This window comes from Cinclus cinclus, chromosome 13, assembly GCF_963662255.1.
Source record: "Cinclus cinclus chromosome 13, bCinCin1.1, whole genome shotgun sequence".
In the NCBI taxonomy this organism is placed as follows: Eukaryota; Metazoa; Chordata; class Aves; order Passeriformes; family Cinclidae; genus Cinclus; species Cinclus cinclus.
This window is the reverse complement of record NC_085058.1, coordinates 7,968,516-7,985,765: the sequence shown is the minus strand read 5'-3', so window position 1 is coordinate 7,985,765 and position 17,250 is coordinate 7,968,516. Positions and strand designations below refer to the sequence as shown.

The 17,250-nt window shown below is 41.9% G+C and overlaps 1 protein-coding gene across 2 annotated transcripts in view; it reads right to left on the bottom strand.

Moving 5' to 3' along the window:
* Nucleotides 1-7,212, bottom strand: part of ALDH1A2 (aldehyde dehydrogenase 1 family member A2) — a 52,113-nt gene extending 44,901 nt beyond the window's left edge. For both annotated transcript variants that reach the window (XM_062501827.1, XM_062501828.1), the window contains exon 1: nucleotides 7,096-7,212. In XM_062501827.1, coding sequence (XP_062357811.1) covers nucleotides 7,096-7,212 — 117 coding nt within the window. The remainder of the gene's footprint in view (nucleotides 1-7,095) is intronic.
* Between the last annotated feature and the right edge of the window lie 10,038 nt (nucleotides 7,213-17,250).

The window sequence follows — 17,250 nt, the reverse complement described above, 5'->3', positions numbered from 1 at the left end:
AGATGGCTTTGGACAAATTCTGAAATAGGAAATTTGTGTTTTGGGGAAAACCAGAGAGGAATATGCAGTTTGAACAGGAATTCATTTGCTAAACACAACAGTAATGAATGATTGAGCCCTTGGATGGCAATCGACATCGGATGGCAATCACTTCATCGTTCTCTGCACAATACTTGGTAGTAAATCTTCACAGAGCTACTAATGCACTTACTGTGCTTTAAGTAGGATGTCTTGTCCCTTGTCTGAGAATTCCTCACTAGAGAACTGCATAGAACTGCAGTTTTCTGAAGATTTTTTAAACCTCTACACTTTTGTGCTTATATTACATTTACATAGCCTCCTTATGATCTTGTCTTTGTTTAATTGCATTTTTTGTCTATAATTTCTTTCAGCTGAACTAGATTTGATATGTTGGTTACTTGTTTCAGGGAATGTGTTCTACTCCTAAAAAAAACCCTAAACAGATACAAAGCTGTGAGGCTTTTTTAGAACGGGGGAGAATTAAATATTTTTCAAAACATAAATAGAGAAATGTTACAGTCCAGCCTTACAAAAGATAGCTGCAAAACTTTAAAAGAAGAAATATGACTATGCAAGACCTGAACAAGAATTTATGATATGGACCACTGAACTCATCTTTTGTAATTTATCTCTGAAAATGTGTGAGATTTCTTGGAAGATAGTTAGTCAAATGAGGAACCAAGATGAATCAGTGGATACAATTTAATTAGGCTTTAAAAAGGCTTTTGATGATACAGTCCTTAGCAAGAGGCTATTAAGGAAAGTTAGTAACCATATGGTGAAAGATAAAGTCCTGCCATGGATTAAAAAGTGGTTAAGAGATAAGATAAAAAGACTGGAAATAAATGGATAATTCTCCCTGGAAAGAGGTTAATAGCAAGGTGCCCCTTCATTACTGTGACTGGCAATCAATATCTTGGCTCACCTGCCTTTGCAGATCATTAATAGTAAGGTACAGAGTTTGTAGATAAAAATGTTCAGGCTAATCAGAGAAAACATTACTGGGCCTGAAGTTAAATGACATTTGGGCAACTCAAGGGAGATGAAATTTGCCTAAGGCAGGAAATACAAAGTCAAGCCTCTTGGAAGGAAGGGTTCAGACAATTTCTGGATGCTGATCTATGCCCACTGATTTGCAATGTCCATGAACAGCTCACTGAAGGGAACCGTTCATGTGCATTGTACAGAAAGGAAGACAACTGGATCCAGTGGTTTCATGGTGTGGTCATCCAAGGCAGTTCATGGCAGTGAATAATTTCAAACTGACAGAGCCCATTAAGATCTGCAGGGAACAATTTTGCATGGACAGGGAGATGGACAAGCTGCATCAAGAATTTTTGGACAGTGGGATGTATTAGAAAATGCAGATCTACAAGATAGAAACGCAATATGGAAATGCACCAGAATTGGTCAACTTCTGTGGGAAGTGCTTCCGAAAAACAAAATGAAACAGAGAATTAATGAGGGACTTTTTTTTTTTTTTTGTCAGAATGAAAGAGTGTGAGAGGGTGCGTGTTATTCCTTGATCTGTCCAAAGTCCAACATCATGATTATTCTTGAAGCACAGACCTGAATCCTAATTTTCCTTCATTAGTGTCCTGCCTACTGGGCTATCAAGCTGATGTCTGGGACCTCATAAATACTTTGAAGTGAATTATCCAACAGCAGATAATGTGATATTCTTCCCAAAGACAGCCAAAGTTGGCAAAATTTGGACCTATCCCCTAACAGAAATTAGTGATCCATATTGAAGTTTGCTTCAGAGCAGGGGTGTGAATTTGTCTGCCTTTCAACTCAAAGCAAGTGTGCTCTGATTATTACTGGCCTTCTGGTTTTGGTAGGAAAATAAATACATGGATCTTTTGCATTTGAATACTTGAAGTGTTAAACATTTTTTCAATGAGAAAAGCAATGAGAAAGTCAGTGCATCATCTGACCCAACCAACTGGACAGAGCCAGCAATATATTACTGTACCGCTTGATGCATTAAACCAGGATGCATTTTCCCTAAATATCCAGCCTCTCCCTGCAGATTCAGCACAGTAAGAGGTCACTGCTGCCATAGTTACCCCTCAGTAACACAGCACTCTGCTGCAGTTCTCTAGCTGAGGCCAGTTCAGCCCCGTGCTTTCTGCGTTTTTAAGACTCACGGCTGTTGTGACTGTACCGGAATAGCAAAGGCAGGGACTGGATACATGTAAAGCTATGTTTGCTTCTTGTTCCCTCATGCAAAACCTGGGTGAACTGGGTTTGTGAAGAAGACTGTAAAGGTCTGGGAGGAAAGACTAATCCCATACTCAGGCTACTAATTGGAAAGAAGTGCATAAATATTTTCCGATCACTGTCTCAGCTGATGGATTGTAATACCGAACACAAAGTGTGAATTCACTGGAAGAGAATTCAAACGGCAGATTTAAACAACAGTAAATCTGCACAGAGTATATACACTGAAACATCATATGTGATGATACAGAGCGGCATCCCTAGTGCCAGCATCAGATGCTGAAGTGTTCCACAAAGGCATAAAGTAGCTGTTCTGTCTACTCTTCATGCAAGCGTCTCTAATTTTCTGTGCCCCATCTTTTGTAAAAGAACAGTGCTCACCTAGGTGACCCAAAAGCCAAGCTGTTTTTCTTCAGGCATCGCTCAGTGGATCTGACTTCAAAAGGCACTAAAGTAGCTCGTTCAGGGAAAGACAGATGGGAAAGTGCATGTATTCCTCACTTACCTGAGTTTTGCCAAAGCTTGTCTTCTGTTCAAAAAACAACAAAGATTCTGCATATTAATCTAAATAAGATAGATTTCCTGCCTTCTATCATAATGTTAGTCTAGAATTTTATCTGGAGAACATGTGCTGGAAATTTTAATGGAAAGGGTAATGCCAAGGAAGCGCAATGGGAATGGATATATTAAACCTAGCAATAAAATACTTCAAACCCTGATTCTTATCATATGACAATTTGAGATGTATTCATTCGCTTTTGTCTACCCAGAAGCAGTTTGCCCACACTTCATACAAACTCCTGTATACAGCTTTCTGTTGCAGTGCTGGGTAGTTTACCTGGCCTGTGTGTAGAAACTGGACAGATTTTAGCCTGTAGTGTAAGGGTAGAGGCAAAACCTCATATACAGGACAAAGAAGATATGATTGTCACCTAAATCATAGGCTGTTAATAGAGAAGGGTTTCATGTACTTCCTCACTGCCACTGCACTGTAACTTCATCCCTTTAGGGCACCTCTTTCTAAAAAGCTCTCAAAACCACAATTCCTCAGCTTTTCCTTATGCTAAAATTGTTCAGCTCTTGCTCAGACTTAAATCAGTTGGCAAGCAAGAAACAAAACTTAAAACATCAGTTAGTTTGCTCAATATGATGCAAACTGAGAATGTTTATTCATTCAGCTACCTGACAGAGTGACAGAGCTGCAACAGGGCAGAGCCCTGGGGTCTTCATTCTATACCAGGCTGTCCTGAAAAGAGCCAACATGACTTATTTAAAACCACAAAGTAAATATTTTGTAAAGCAGATGTGATTATGCCATAACAAAGGAAGGACAGCCACATCCTGCAGAAACACCTTTAGCTCCTCAAGTGGAGACAGGAGGAGGGAAACACTGAAAGGGCTCAATCCATTGGGCTGGTTCTGTATCTACTGTCAGATACTTGGGAGATAGTCTCCAGAAGGAAAATGGAGTTTTGTAAAAGCTTAAAAGAGAGGGGCATCAGTGTAAGAGTGCAAATCCTCTGACCACCCTCAGAAGCTGTGGGTGTGTGGGCAGCACACCCTCTGGGCTGTGCTGCCTATACTAAACATGCTAATACATGTCCTTAGCAGACATCATGCTACTGCTTCTCTCACACATCTGATATTTCTGGAACAGCCCATTCTGGGAGAGTTTCTGACACAAAGTTGACTTTTGTAGAAGTGCGACTTATTCCCGGGGGAGGGCTGGATCCCCTTCCTACCTACGTGCCCCCTTACATATGGAGCACATCATTTCCAGTAGGCTCCTGACAAGCCTGAGGAGGGGTTGCTGTGCCACAGGGCTTTGGAACAACCTAATCCCATGCAATACTCCAAAACGCCCTATTCTGTAGATGCAATCCCTCCCCAAATGATAATGTTAAAGAGGGTTAAGGAGTCATCACAGTGAAAAGAGAGATAATCCCGAATGTAGCAGTTCTAGTACTTGCCAGCCACACAAAACTTAACCCTGTGTGCTTGAACACTCACCTGCATGTCTGGTTCACATCCTGCTCACCAGTTCTTATTACACACATCTACAACACTTTATTTTTCATAGACTGTTCCAAGGTATTAAAAAACTGGGAAAAATATTTCTAATGACTGTTTTTCTAAAGCAGCATAGGCTGACTTCCAGTACTTAAGTCCCAATAGCTACTGCTGCACATCTTACATAAAACCATGGCATCGGGTAATTTTCATCACTAAATCCTATTTTTTCTGACCTATCCAAACCTACATTGCCTCTGGGTGCTCTGTCAGGTGTATGGATTGGAAGGATTTCACATACAGTTTTCTGCTTATTTCAATAAACTTACTGGAGTAGTATTTCATGAGTTTCAACAATTCTGCTAAATAATTGAATGAATGAAAATTACACAGGTGACATTTGCTTCATCTATGTAGTTGGAAGGAGCTTTCATAGCAGCCCCAAGGGTAATGCATTATTAAATGATTAATGAAAATTTTTCTTTTTTCTGGTACATATTACAAATCTTTAACAAAACTCACTTGGGGAATCCCGGAATTTTAACATGTTCTACCCTAAAGAGCCTGTCTATTTACCAACTTTAGAATTACACAAATAGAATTTAATTTGCAAAAAATATTTTATTTTTTTCCCTAAGTTTAAATGTTCATAGATACTTCTATTTTTCATAAAGAATTAACTCCCAAATGGTTAAGTTTTTACATTTATAGACACCTGTAATAAAGACTTCAAGAATTCTGTGTCCTGGCTGTGTATTTAAAATTCCCAGCTAACAAGCAGGGGAGAGACTGCTAGGAATGCTTACAGATGTCTGATTTTACAAGGTCTGGGGTTGTTGTTTTCTTTTTTTTTTTTCCTTGCCAAAGTGCTTTAGTCTAATGTTATTTATTGTTTATGGAAGTTGTTTGTCATTTAGGACCACTCCCCCAAAAGAAAGAATCAAGTTACAATCCATTATTTAATTTTTGATTGTTTTTCTTTGTAATAGGTGGGAAAGTGGATCCTGGATAAAAGTCCTGCCCAAGACAAAACTCCAAGCTGAAGACTCCAATTATCTATAAATCACTTGAATTTCCTGCAGAGAAAAAGGAGGAAAGAGCAAGACAGAAAAACAGAGACAGAGGATATGCCAAGTGAAACATTTGATACCTGTCCTAAACCAAAAATTTTCTCAAAAGCGACGAAAAGTCACCTGATACCTCCAACTCAAGCTTAGAAGAAACACATTGCCGTTGTTTTTGGCTTAATATTGAAATGAAATAACTTTCTTTTAATTGCTCCATTGTAACATTGTAGATCTGAGATGATGGTATTATGTATTGATTTATTAAAGGTCACTGTACATTCTCACAGAAAGAAAGCTATGATTGCTGATGACTGCTGTATTTTTCAATAATTTTTAGAAACAGTTCTCCAGTTTTAGAACAGAGAAATGCAAGTACATTTATGATGCAAAAAAGCTGTGATACTACTCTCAAGTTATTTCCCACCAAACCCTCCTGAAGCACAGTTCACACTGAAACCAGCAATGAACAAAATTTATGCCAAATACTCTTTGCACAGTAGGATTGCTCCCGAGGTGCAGCACTACACAGCATCCAATAACTTAATTCCTTATTTATTTAACTACTTATAAAGAAATTATGAGCAAGAAACCATATGCATTTTTAGATTTGCATACTGCAATTTGCATTAAAATGTAATGAAATTTAAAATAGTTGAACTTTCCTCTGAAACATTCTTCTAGAACAAGGAATTGCTGTAACAAATTAGAAGACAAATTAGTTTTGGCACCCACTAAAAAAAAGAAAAGATGAAAAGCTTTTAAAGTGATGATATGGAGGAAAAAATTACACTACATCGGCCAAAATGAGTCTCCTATCAGCATTAAAGCTCCTGAAGTTGTATTTCCAGTAGATAAAAATGTTATCACCTTTTTCCAGTGCTGATGTGCTTATTTTCCTATTAAGTTACTTGGTAATTAGAAACAAAGTCTGACAATTGTAATCTGTTTATACAATAGATCCGAAACCTCTACAACAGAAATTAAAACATTCTTTAAATATACTGAAGATGCAAAGATGAAAAATATAGAAATTAATTTAAAAATGCAAAACGCATTCACAAACAGATGACTGTTTTAAAGCCCATTTTAATCAACAAAACCGATTTTGTCTCATAAGACACCACAGAAACCCAGCAGATTTTTCTACATTGACCCAGTGGGTTTGTTCTTAACCCCTTCTTTATGAAAATCACTCTTCAAGGTTTGTAGGAAAAACATGCCCTCTCACAAAATTGTTCAAGGGTGTATTCAAGAATCATGGAAGTTTGTAGAGACCTGTTCCAGAGCTGTAACAACCTGGTACTATTAAGAGTCCTCCAGGAAACGTAAAAGAGTCCCTTGGGCACACAGGGTAATTCAAGAAAGAAAATGTTTTTATTTTCTGATTGAGATACACAGGTATGTACAGTAATGTCCTATGAAGTACATCAAAAGCAACCAAAACACACCCGAGAACTACTGATTTTGCACTGAAAATAAACCCAAACAGCTCTGTAGAAAATAGTACATTTAAAGAGAAGTGGTAAAGCCAATCCCATCAGATCAAATTAGCTTTCTGTTATCCTGTGGTTTTTCAGATGATTACAGGGCTAAAAATCTTTTATTACACATCCAAGGCAGTCTTTTAGCAGTTTTTTTTTGTTTGTTTGTTTGGGTTTTTTTAAATCTATACACTCAGGTTGGGAAGGGCAGAATGAAACTGATTTTAAGCAAAATCCCTCCTTTGGAGAGAAAACTATGAATTTCTTCGCCAGAACAAACGAACACAACTTACCTTGGTGTATTTGATTTCAAGGTTGAGAGTGGGAGAAGGCAGCAGATGCAGAGATGCCATCAGGGCTGCAGGATCTGCCTTCACCTCCCCTGGCATCTCAATTTTACTGGAAGTCATAGTCTTGGGGGGGTTTTATAATACCACCGAGCCCCCCGCTCTGCCCTGATGCTGTGTTGTGTTTTGGGTTGGTCCCCCCCTCCAAAGCCCAGCGCTGAAGATGTTGCTCTCCTCCTCTGTATATAGGCAGGTGTCAAGCCGGGTCTCTTCTTATTGGACATGGGGGCAGAGGCAGGGGGGCAGGTCCATCCTACCTAGGGCGAGAGCGGCACAGCCCCGCTCACTGCGGCGCAGCCTCCCCGGGCGCCCCTGGCCCCGCGCCCCGTCCCGTCCCGTCCCGTCCCGTCCCGTCCCGTCCCGTCCCGGGGATTCCCAGCACGCCGTGGGAGCACGGAGAACCCGGAGCGCTCGCTGCCCGCCGCCCGGGCAGCGGCACCGGGGAACGGCCGCGGGGAGCGGGGTCACCGGGACCATCGTGCTCCCCCTTCGGCTCCCCGCGGCCGGGAGAGGCCAGTCCCGGCTCCGGCATCCCGCGGAGAGCCCGGGCAGCCCCAGCTCGACACAGGCTGGGGAGTCCCGGCCGCAGCGGGGGAAGCGGCGTCCGGGGGGAGACCGGGGCTGCACTAGGGAAGCCCTTTCGGGCCGGGCTGACCGGGGCACGGTGCCTCGGCAGCGCGGCCCCGGGCGGGCGGCTGAGCTCGGGCGAGGAGCTGACGGGGCAGGGCGGGCGACCCTTCGCGGGACCCGGGCCGGGGAGCGGAGGGGGCACGGACAGGGCGCAGCCTGGGCGGCAGCGTGCCCGTGTCCGTGTCGTGCCCGTGTCCGTGTCGTGCCCGTGTCCGTGTCGTGTCCGCTCCCCGTCCGGCCCGGGCCGCCCGCCCTGCCGGCCGGGGGCTCCGCGCCTCACCTGGCGGCCGCGCGCCCGCCCGGCCCCGCTCCCGCCCCCGGGCGCTCCCCGAGCGTCCCCGCCAGCCGTGCCCGCAGCGCGGCCGCCGCTCCCCGGGCCGCCCCTCTCCTCCCGTGCGGCGGTGCCGCCGGAGCGGCCGCGCCCCGACCCTCGGCCCCGCCGTGTCCCGGTGCCGAGCGGCCCCGCGCGGGCCCCACCTGCCGCCGCCACAGCGCCATCGCCGGCCGCCTGCTGCCCCCTGCCGGCCGCGCCCGCCGCCACAGCCTGAGGGGAGCGGCGCCTCACGGCCGGGGCAGGCCCCGCGGCCGCGCTTTTCCCCGAAGTCCTCTGCAAAAGGAAGAGCCTTAAAGGGCAGAAAGATTCGTTCGAGCACCGGCCGCCTGATTTTTGGGGGGCCCTCTAGGCGTGAGGCCGCGTCGTGCAAGAGAAGAGGCTGGGCAATGCCGTACAGCGGGTTACCGGGAAGGCAGCGGCCAAATGGAGCCAGATACGCACGGACAGACAACCGAAAGTTATTGTCGAAGTCCTATGCCCTCCCTGGTCAAACCTTCTAGGCAGAAAACATTGAAAGCCCAGGCCTTTTTCATTACTTTAGGCAAAACCAGTGAAGTTCTGCTTACTGCTGCAAGCACTCCCGATGTTTTGAACCTGATCAGATGTCATGTTTTGAAGTTATCACATACCAGATAGACGAACAAAGAAAGGACACCAAAGCTGCAGCTGTCTAAAGCTGGCAAAACAAAGCAACAAGAAATACACCACATGACCTTTTCATTGACATAGTCAAGAATAAACAGGGGGATCTGGCCATGTTTTGATTTTGTTACACTATTTGTTTGCTGATGCCCTTTATATTCCTCACTCCATCTCTGGTAAGTTTGCACATAATTGAAAGATTGTCCCAGCATTCTCGTAGTGTTTGTACAGGAGCATGGGACAAAGATTGCTTGGGCACAGCACAAGGTACAGAGTGCCAGTTAAGTCACTTTAGGGTTAACATGTAAATTTCTGTAAATTTCTGTCTCACTAATGAAGAAGACTGCAGATTTTGCCTTTTCTCATTTTCAGTCTTTTTTTCTTCTTTTTTTTTTTTTGACCTGACAGAGGAAATGGATTCATAATATTCTGCTGTAATGTGACATGCAGAGCTGTCAAACTGTGACACTTGAGATGAGTGAGACATTTAAACGTCAGAAATTCAATTTTTAATGGCACACTGGCAACACAGACCTAACACTTCATCACAAGGATGACACCTTCTAAAAGCCATTTTAAAATAAATCAGAGTGGGGATGTGCTCCTTCAAAAAATGAATGCATTTAAACAAGTTTCAGGAATGAGGAAACTGTATGACAGTTTCATTATTAGGTCAATAAAATTCAGGCGATTTTGGTGAGAAGGGATTCCAGTGTGTGTGGAGATGCAGCTCAAACCCACCTACTCTGGAGCTGCTTAAGCGACCTTCATCAACTTCTTGCTGTACAAACCACACTCTTCTTACATCTAAAAGCAATTCAGTTTGCAAAAGCCCTCGGAGACCTTTATACCAAGGGCTTGTCGGCACTCCCAGATGGAGAACGGGACTGCACTTACCATTCCACAGGCTCCTGGTGTGCAGCCACCCCCGGAGGGCTCCCCAGAAGTCACAGCACACGTGTTGCTCTTCTGGACAGCGAGGGAATGATTGGAGTTCCCCCTCCACCACCGGGGAAGACACCGATGCCTCAGCCCTTGGTGCCCAGGCCAAGGTGGGCTCTCACCGAGGACAAGAGCAGCTCTACCAAGCAGAGTGAGGAATGAAGTCTTAGAGATTTTGGGGACCCTGATGGACCCAGCCTGGGGAGCTGCTTCCAGGCTTCAGCACCCCACTGGCTACTTCGTGATAGCAGATCGAGTCATGGCTTCAAATCATGCAAGCATATGTTTAATATTTAATATGTAATTTACTGTGGAAGAGATTGTCTAGGACACTAGGACAATAACTCTGTTAAAAAAAAAAAAAGAATAAGGAAGGAAATGAATTAATTTGTGAAAGAAAAGGTGAATCCAAAAAGAGAAAATAAGGAACAGAAACAATACTTGGGGTTTGGTCCAATGGTGCCTAAACACCTCCGTACAACAGAAAACCACTTATTGCAGTGCTGTAGTTTCTGGTTGGGTTTTTGGGGTGTTTGTTTGCTTGGTTTTTTCTAAACTTGTAAAACTAAATCAACTGTAAATGAAGTCCGACTGGCTTGTTTTCTCTCACATGAATGGGTTTTAATTAAACTTTTACTTAGACAGCAAATCAGGAGACAAATATGTTCTGTTTCAGATTGTGATGACAGTCTTCACACTTTGTGATGAAATGGTTGTCAATAAAATGAAGAACAACCAAGTGACTCTGTTTCCTGCTTCAGTGTTAGAATGTAAGCTAGTGTACAGCCAACATCAAAATCTTTCCTTCGTTTTTTTTAAAAAATATATACATTTGGAGCCATCTGAATGTATAATTTGAAGACATACCTTTGTTACATTTATAAGCCTCAATTTCTCCACCCACCCCCAGCAGCTGGTATTATTTATAGATAAGGATATAGACCTGGCTTATACTAACACCATCTGATGGGAAGAGGACCTGTGGTAGCCAGACAGGGTGCAAAAGACAAAGTTGCAATGTTGAAGACAATAGAGATGTAATTAAGGCATTCCTGGGTTTCTCAGTCAGAGTACTGTTTTTGTCTGCTCTGTGTTACTGTGTACCTGTTGTCTAGAGGATGAGGCGAAACTCTTTGTACCTCAAAACGTCTTTGGGGCAGATTGGCTGTTCCAAAGCACATATGGATACACCACTGAAATGGGCAGTGGATGCAGCAACTCCAACGACACTCCAAGCAAGAGCTCTCCGTTCTCACTATTTCTAATCCGTGAACATTTCTTATGCTCCTGAGTGAGCTCCAGAAAGCACTGTCACACAGGAAGGAACTGAGTCACATCACTCTATCAGACACTTCCAATGATTCCTTTCAAGATCAACTGCAAAATCTACCCCAAAATTATTTCAACATGACCCATAAGTTCTTTTATATTTAACTTTTTCTCTCAGCTGTTCCACTACCATTTAGCAAGGATATTCCTGGTTCCTCATACAAATTCAGTATTGATTGAGAAATCCCACTCCTCTGTACCCTTTGCCTCCTGCTTCAGTAAATGTCTATTCCTATTTCTTGTGTGCTTTATAAATTGCTTTTGGAAGGAAAGCAGAGATCGAATAAAAACTTCCCCTAAGTTATTTTTCAGCTCAGACTTCCACTTAGGAAATCTGAACTTCATTTTCCGATATATACATTAAAGCTTCAACCTCAGGTGTTCTATTTTAATTGCCTGCTATTTTCATTACTGACCATGAGGGCAGCAAATGCTCTTCAGAAGATACTTGTATTTTAATTTATCTGCAAACATAAATCACACATTATAGCACTTTTTTCCTCTAGGTTAATTGAATCAATTCTCTAAATGTCTCTGTGCCTGACCACTGCAAAAGGCTCACTGGTTGAAATCTCTTTAAGAATTATGGCCCTTGAGCTGTCTGCAGGATGAGAGCAGTCCTTGCTCCAGACAAAGCTGTATTATACATAGAAAGTAAAAAGGTATTGTTTTACACCCAAGCAATATGATCTGTGAAGCAACACCCACAATACTGTGAGGATCCTCTAAAATATTATTTTCATATATCTCAGAGAATCAATTATTTTAATATAAAAATTTATTAATAATTGTCTGATTCTGGATGTATCTTAAGTTATAAATCAACAAAATAAAATCTACTTTTACTTTCCTTGCTTCTACATTACCTTTAACACCAGGGGAAAAAAAAAGCTGATATCAAGAACAACCATTTTATTGCTGAATATTCACAAATGTCTAATGAAAACTTGATGTAACACTTTTTTACTAAAAATGAGTCAAATGGGTAATTTGTAGTAAAATGAGTCAAACAGATCAGCTTTCTTACCTGTGATATCGGCCATTTTATACCCAGTAGAACTGTTAAACACTGGCAAATTAACAGTTGGTAAATTTACGAAATTTGCAGAAGAAAGAGGTCTAAAGGGCAGAATAATTTGTTCAAGCAACAGGGATTCAGATACAGTTGGTAAATTTACCAGTTGTTGCTGAATTTTTAGTAAATTTATGGTAAATTTAGTCCAAAACTGAAATGCAAATGTAAGGATTTAAGCAAGCTTCAAATATTTCAGTGAGAGTGATAAAGCAGAAAATGCTTGAAAAAGCTCAATGTTTGATTCACTTTATAACTGGGTCAGTTTAAAATCAGCATTTTAGTTTAAGCCAGCAGCTGAAATGTCACCTGTCCCTCACTGGCCAGAGTGACCTCAGCAATGTTGTGAAGAGCATGTGCTGGTAACTGTGAACTTCCAGGGAACGTGTTCTTGGGTGTAGGGATTTTATTCTGAATTTAAATGTATAAAAAACTTCCGGTTTTGAATTTCTCTTCAATTTACCTGTTGAAATTTATTATTTGTAAAACACATTGAGCCTCAAATGGATTGACCTTCTGCTAATGTGTATCACCTAATGAATGGATGTAATTAACTAATTCATATTGGAATATTGCACTTTCCAGCTCACATTCATCATCACTAAATGTGCGATCTAGTTTGCAAGTTTAAATTTTTTATTATTACCCTTTAAACTAAAGATATAAGTCTTGTATTTAATTACCTGAACTTACATATTCAATTAATAGCTTCATTACCTTAATGAACATAGATACCATGCAGAAGTAACAAAAGATTGCTGCTGGGTCTGCTCCCAAGTATACCCTATAAAGGGTCAGCTATGAACCTGAGAACACCTTTTTTTTTAATTAAAAGTTCTTGATTGTGGAGTTTCAAAGGAATTTGGCCTGGCAATCTAATATTCTTATACAGGGGCCTGAGAAAAATCTATCATATATGTTCTAAATATTTAACACATAAAAGGAATCCCAGAAGCAAAACTTGTATCTGGAAGGACAGAGGATTTAAGCAATCAAACGTGAATAATTCTGAATGAAAGGGCATTAAAGGAATGAAAACCAGGCAGATTGACAACTCACCTACTAAATGACGAGGGATGAGTGGAACATGGAGGTGAAACAAATGCTCCTGTGGGAGAGAGGAGGTAAAGCACTGGCAGCAGCAGCTCTTACAGAATATTCTTCTCCAACAGAGGATCAGATTGTGGCTGGATGGCTTCCTTGGAAGGCCAGGTAGAGTGGGAGACAGGTGAAAGTAGATGGGTTGGTGAGTCAGATACAGGAAACACTGTCACTTTCCTAGTGGAAATCAGGTTTTAGAACCATGAATAAACTGTCCTAGTTAGCTCCATTTATTTGCCAAACACACAACTTTGCTTTTGTGTGTCAGTAGAGTCAAATCTGTCATTATCTCTGGCTTTCATGTTATTTCCTGTTATTAGTTGGGCAGGCTCAGATCTGCTCCCCTTCACAACCCTACACGCAGCCTTAATAAGGCTCAGGGCTGCTATAGGGAACCTGTGCCCTGTAGAATAATGAAAGGTTTTGGTAACATATCCCATTCAGGTTGAGAAAACACAGGCCTTAGATGCCTGCAAAGTCCACTGGATATACTTTGAGGTTTTCTTCATGCTGCATTAATATATTTAGCAAGATGCCTTCTGTCTTTAATAGCAAAACTATTTGAGAAAAGGGAGCATGCAGACAAAGAGAGCAGGGAATTGGCTAAAACAAAGCATTTGTCTGTACTGAAATGATCTATGCCTTAAAACCAAAATATTTCTTATAGTGAAACAGTTCTTTCTCTGGATGCATTCAGGAAGTAAGACTTGCCCATACCATAACCTACCAGATAAGCTCCTCCTAGAGCTGAGAAGGCAGCTGATAACAGTGGTGCACGTAAGCATCTGTCCAGCATTGCCCTGACACTTCATGTGGTGCCAACACTGACAGCCCTGTCATGGGGCCCCCTGCAGTGGAATGTTATCTGTGCCCCTCTGTGCCAACACGGCTGTTTGGAGATTAAACTGGCTCAGAAACTCTCAGGCAGGGCCTGTGTTACACATACAAGCTTTGAGATTTACTATCAGTTATACAGCTATACGTAATACATATGTGTGTATCATCAGGTGTGTATGCATCAGTTATGCACTGAGGCCTAATGGTGTGCCCAGCCAGTCAAGAACAAAGCAAAACCCTGGATCCTGCTTTAGAGAAAGTCCATTTTAGTTCTCCCTGAAATCAGCGTCAGCAACAGCAGACATATATATGCCAGACCTTAAAGATCATGAGCAAAAAGCTTGAAGCACACACACGTGGTGGGGGTTTGATCCCATATTCATGATACAGACAGAAATATTTTATCTGGACATTGAGATCACAGAGAAGAACAAATTCTAAAGGGGTCCCCTTGTGTTCCCTGCCCCTCCTCCAAGGTGGGCTTAGCTAAAACTGAGCTGCATGTTACAAATATTTCTCACCTTGAACACTTTTTCACCAGGGACTATGATAGAGACAGAGGGGCGATCAGAAAACACAAGAACAAAAAAAAAAAAAAAATAGAGGGTTTATGTACTGAAGCACTTAGAATGCTGAATTACAGTGTGTTCAGATGTTCCTCACCTGAAATTTTTCTTTGACTTCCCCAGCAGGAGAATCCAATCCATAAAACAAAGAATGCCCCTTATGCACCATGCAGCATTTCTGTATGAAAATTGAGATATAAATTAGGCAAAGGCATTTGACCAGGGATCTGAATTAGAGGTACACATTCAGAGTTAGTCTAATTCAACTAAAATCAGCAGACTTTAAAATAATTTGGCCCATATTATTACAATACAAAAAAATATATGGTGTATTTACAACCTTGGTCTCTCCAGCTGTGTTGGTTTAGGTTTTATTACATCAGTAATAACAATTTATGTGATACCCTGAATAATGTACTATTAAAAATTCAGTACGCTATATATTGTTACCCATGGGATTTAAACTGTGGGAGCTATGTGCATTATTCTCTACTTTGCTATTTCCATAGGAGTGAAGATGACTATAAAAATGGTTAGGTTATATACATCATGTGAATTCCTGCTCTGCTTGAATCCAGGTGAACAGAAGAAATAGTTGACTCCAGACTGCCTTGGGGGTAAGGGTCCCAAGAGTCTTAGTCTTGCAATCTAAGGTTACACTGATCCCGCATTCAAGAATGAAAATAGTAACAATGTTCTTTTTGATGTCTTTAAAGGATGCCAGTAGATTTGTGAGGCATAACCTCCTTTAACAGAATCCATTTGATATTTCTACAGAGCATCAGATTTATCTGTGTGTCTATTGATTTCACTTTTTACAGCAGTTCATGTAATTTTCCTGGCACAGAAGTCACACTGATGATTTTATTGTTCCTATGATCACCTTTGAAGGACGCTCTCAAAGCACCAGCAGATCACTGGTACATTTCCTATGCTCTGTTTTGCTGACATTAGGATCAGGATCAGCAAAAAACCAACCCACTGCCACTAGCACTTGAGAAGCTGAGCATTTTAATCCCTCGGTGGAAATACTGCACAGCTCCAGCAATTAGTTATTGGTTAATTTATCAATTTCTCTTGAAGTGTTTCCTGATGACAATTTATTTTCACACAGTTGCTCACACTCAGCCCACCAAATCTAGCAAGGCAAATAGTTCTTTTAGCTTCTTACAGTCTCACAGGACTCCTCTGGCAATGGAATTTGAAAACATTTGTACTGTTACTTTCACATTCTTGGCAAAACCTTAAAATCTTTTTGGTGAGCTTTCTTGCGGTTCTGCATTTAATAATGTATGCTCCTTACTTACTTACATAACTTCCATTTTTGGAAGATGTCTTCATTTTCTTCCCTCAGATGACACAGTTGTCAATATTTATGGGAGGCACTGCCAGTATCCTTATCATTCTGGCTCTGGGAGCAGGGCCCAGGTGAAGGAGCAGTAGAAAACAGTAATCACAGTGCATTTTCTTTCCCTTTTTCAACCAGGTGTTCCATTGCATACAACTAAAAGGCAGTAAAACAGAGAATTAATCAAATAGATGATAATTAAAGCCGAAGATTTCATGGTGTTTATCTTCACACTTTGCTTGTCTTTCTTAAAATGCTACCCACATATTTGTTAAAATTGGTAAATGTCTTAGAATCTCTTTCTAAATAGAAGAAAAGCATTAAAGAAAATCTGATAAAAGCAGATGTGAAATAGATGTATTTGTACCAGTTCTCCATACTGCAAAGACAGAAAATTCATACAAGGAAGACAACATCTGAACAAGTGAGTATGAATTTCTGTCTCTGACATGTTATTCCCCCACTATTAGTTGAAAAATAGCATTAGTGTCTTCATACCTGCTATGAGACCAAACTCAGAGGTGTCTACATGCTACGCTGTGAGCAAGACTCGCATCTGCATAAGAGAAAGAATCGCTATGGACAAGCAACTAAAAATTGCTTTCGTAAATATGTTTATTTATTCATCATTTTCCTGAAAGAGAGGAAGTGGTTTATCTTATTCCTGCTGTAATGAGCGTCCCCCCAAGCATCCTCCCTCTGTTCTAACGTATACATGATTCTGAAAGGCTTCTCTCACAGACATAACAAACATATACTCTAGCACGCTGTGATAATGAATGTCCTGAATAATATGTTTGTTTCTCAGCGGTGTGGGGTAAAGGCTTTCCAGCTGCCATACACAGGCTGTTTTTGGGGGCTTCCCAGAGGCGGGCCCAGCTGTCTGTGCCACAGGCAGGACCTGAAGAGCAGGACTGGAGCTGTCCTGCAGCAGTGTCCCCGCCTCTGCCCAGGTGTCCCCGGCTCAGGCAGCACCAGCACAGACGCTGCCATCTGCTGCTCCATCAGCTCCGGGGTGCTCCACAGGCCAGCAATTTCAGAACCTCCTAAGGGCACAGTGGTGTTTGGATACAGAGAGACAGAAAGGTGAGTAAAAGGACACAGACAAGCAGTTAAGGATTAAAATTGGGCGGTGGGGGAGAACTGGGTGGTTAAGGGATGAAGCTGCTGGTGGTAAGGTGACCACTGCTGCAGGGAACACACATCAGGACCTAGCTGGAGGCTAGGAAGAGCACTGATGGGATAACAGAAGTGACACATTTCCCTAACCCTGTAAGGCTCTGCCCTGTTTAGGACAGAT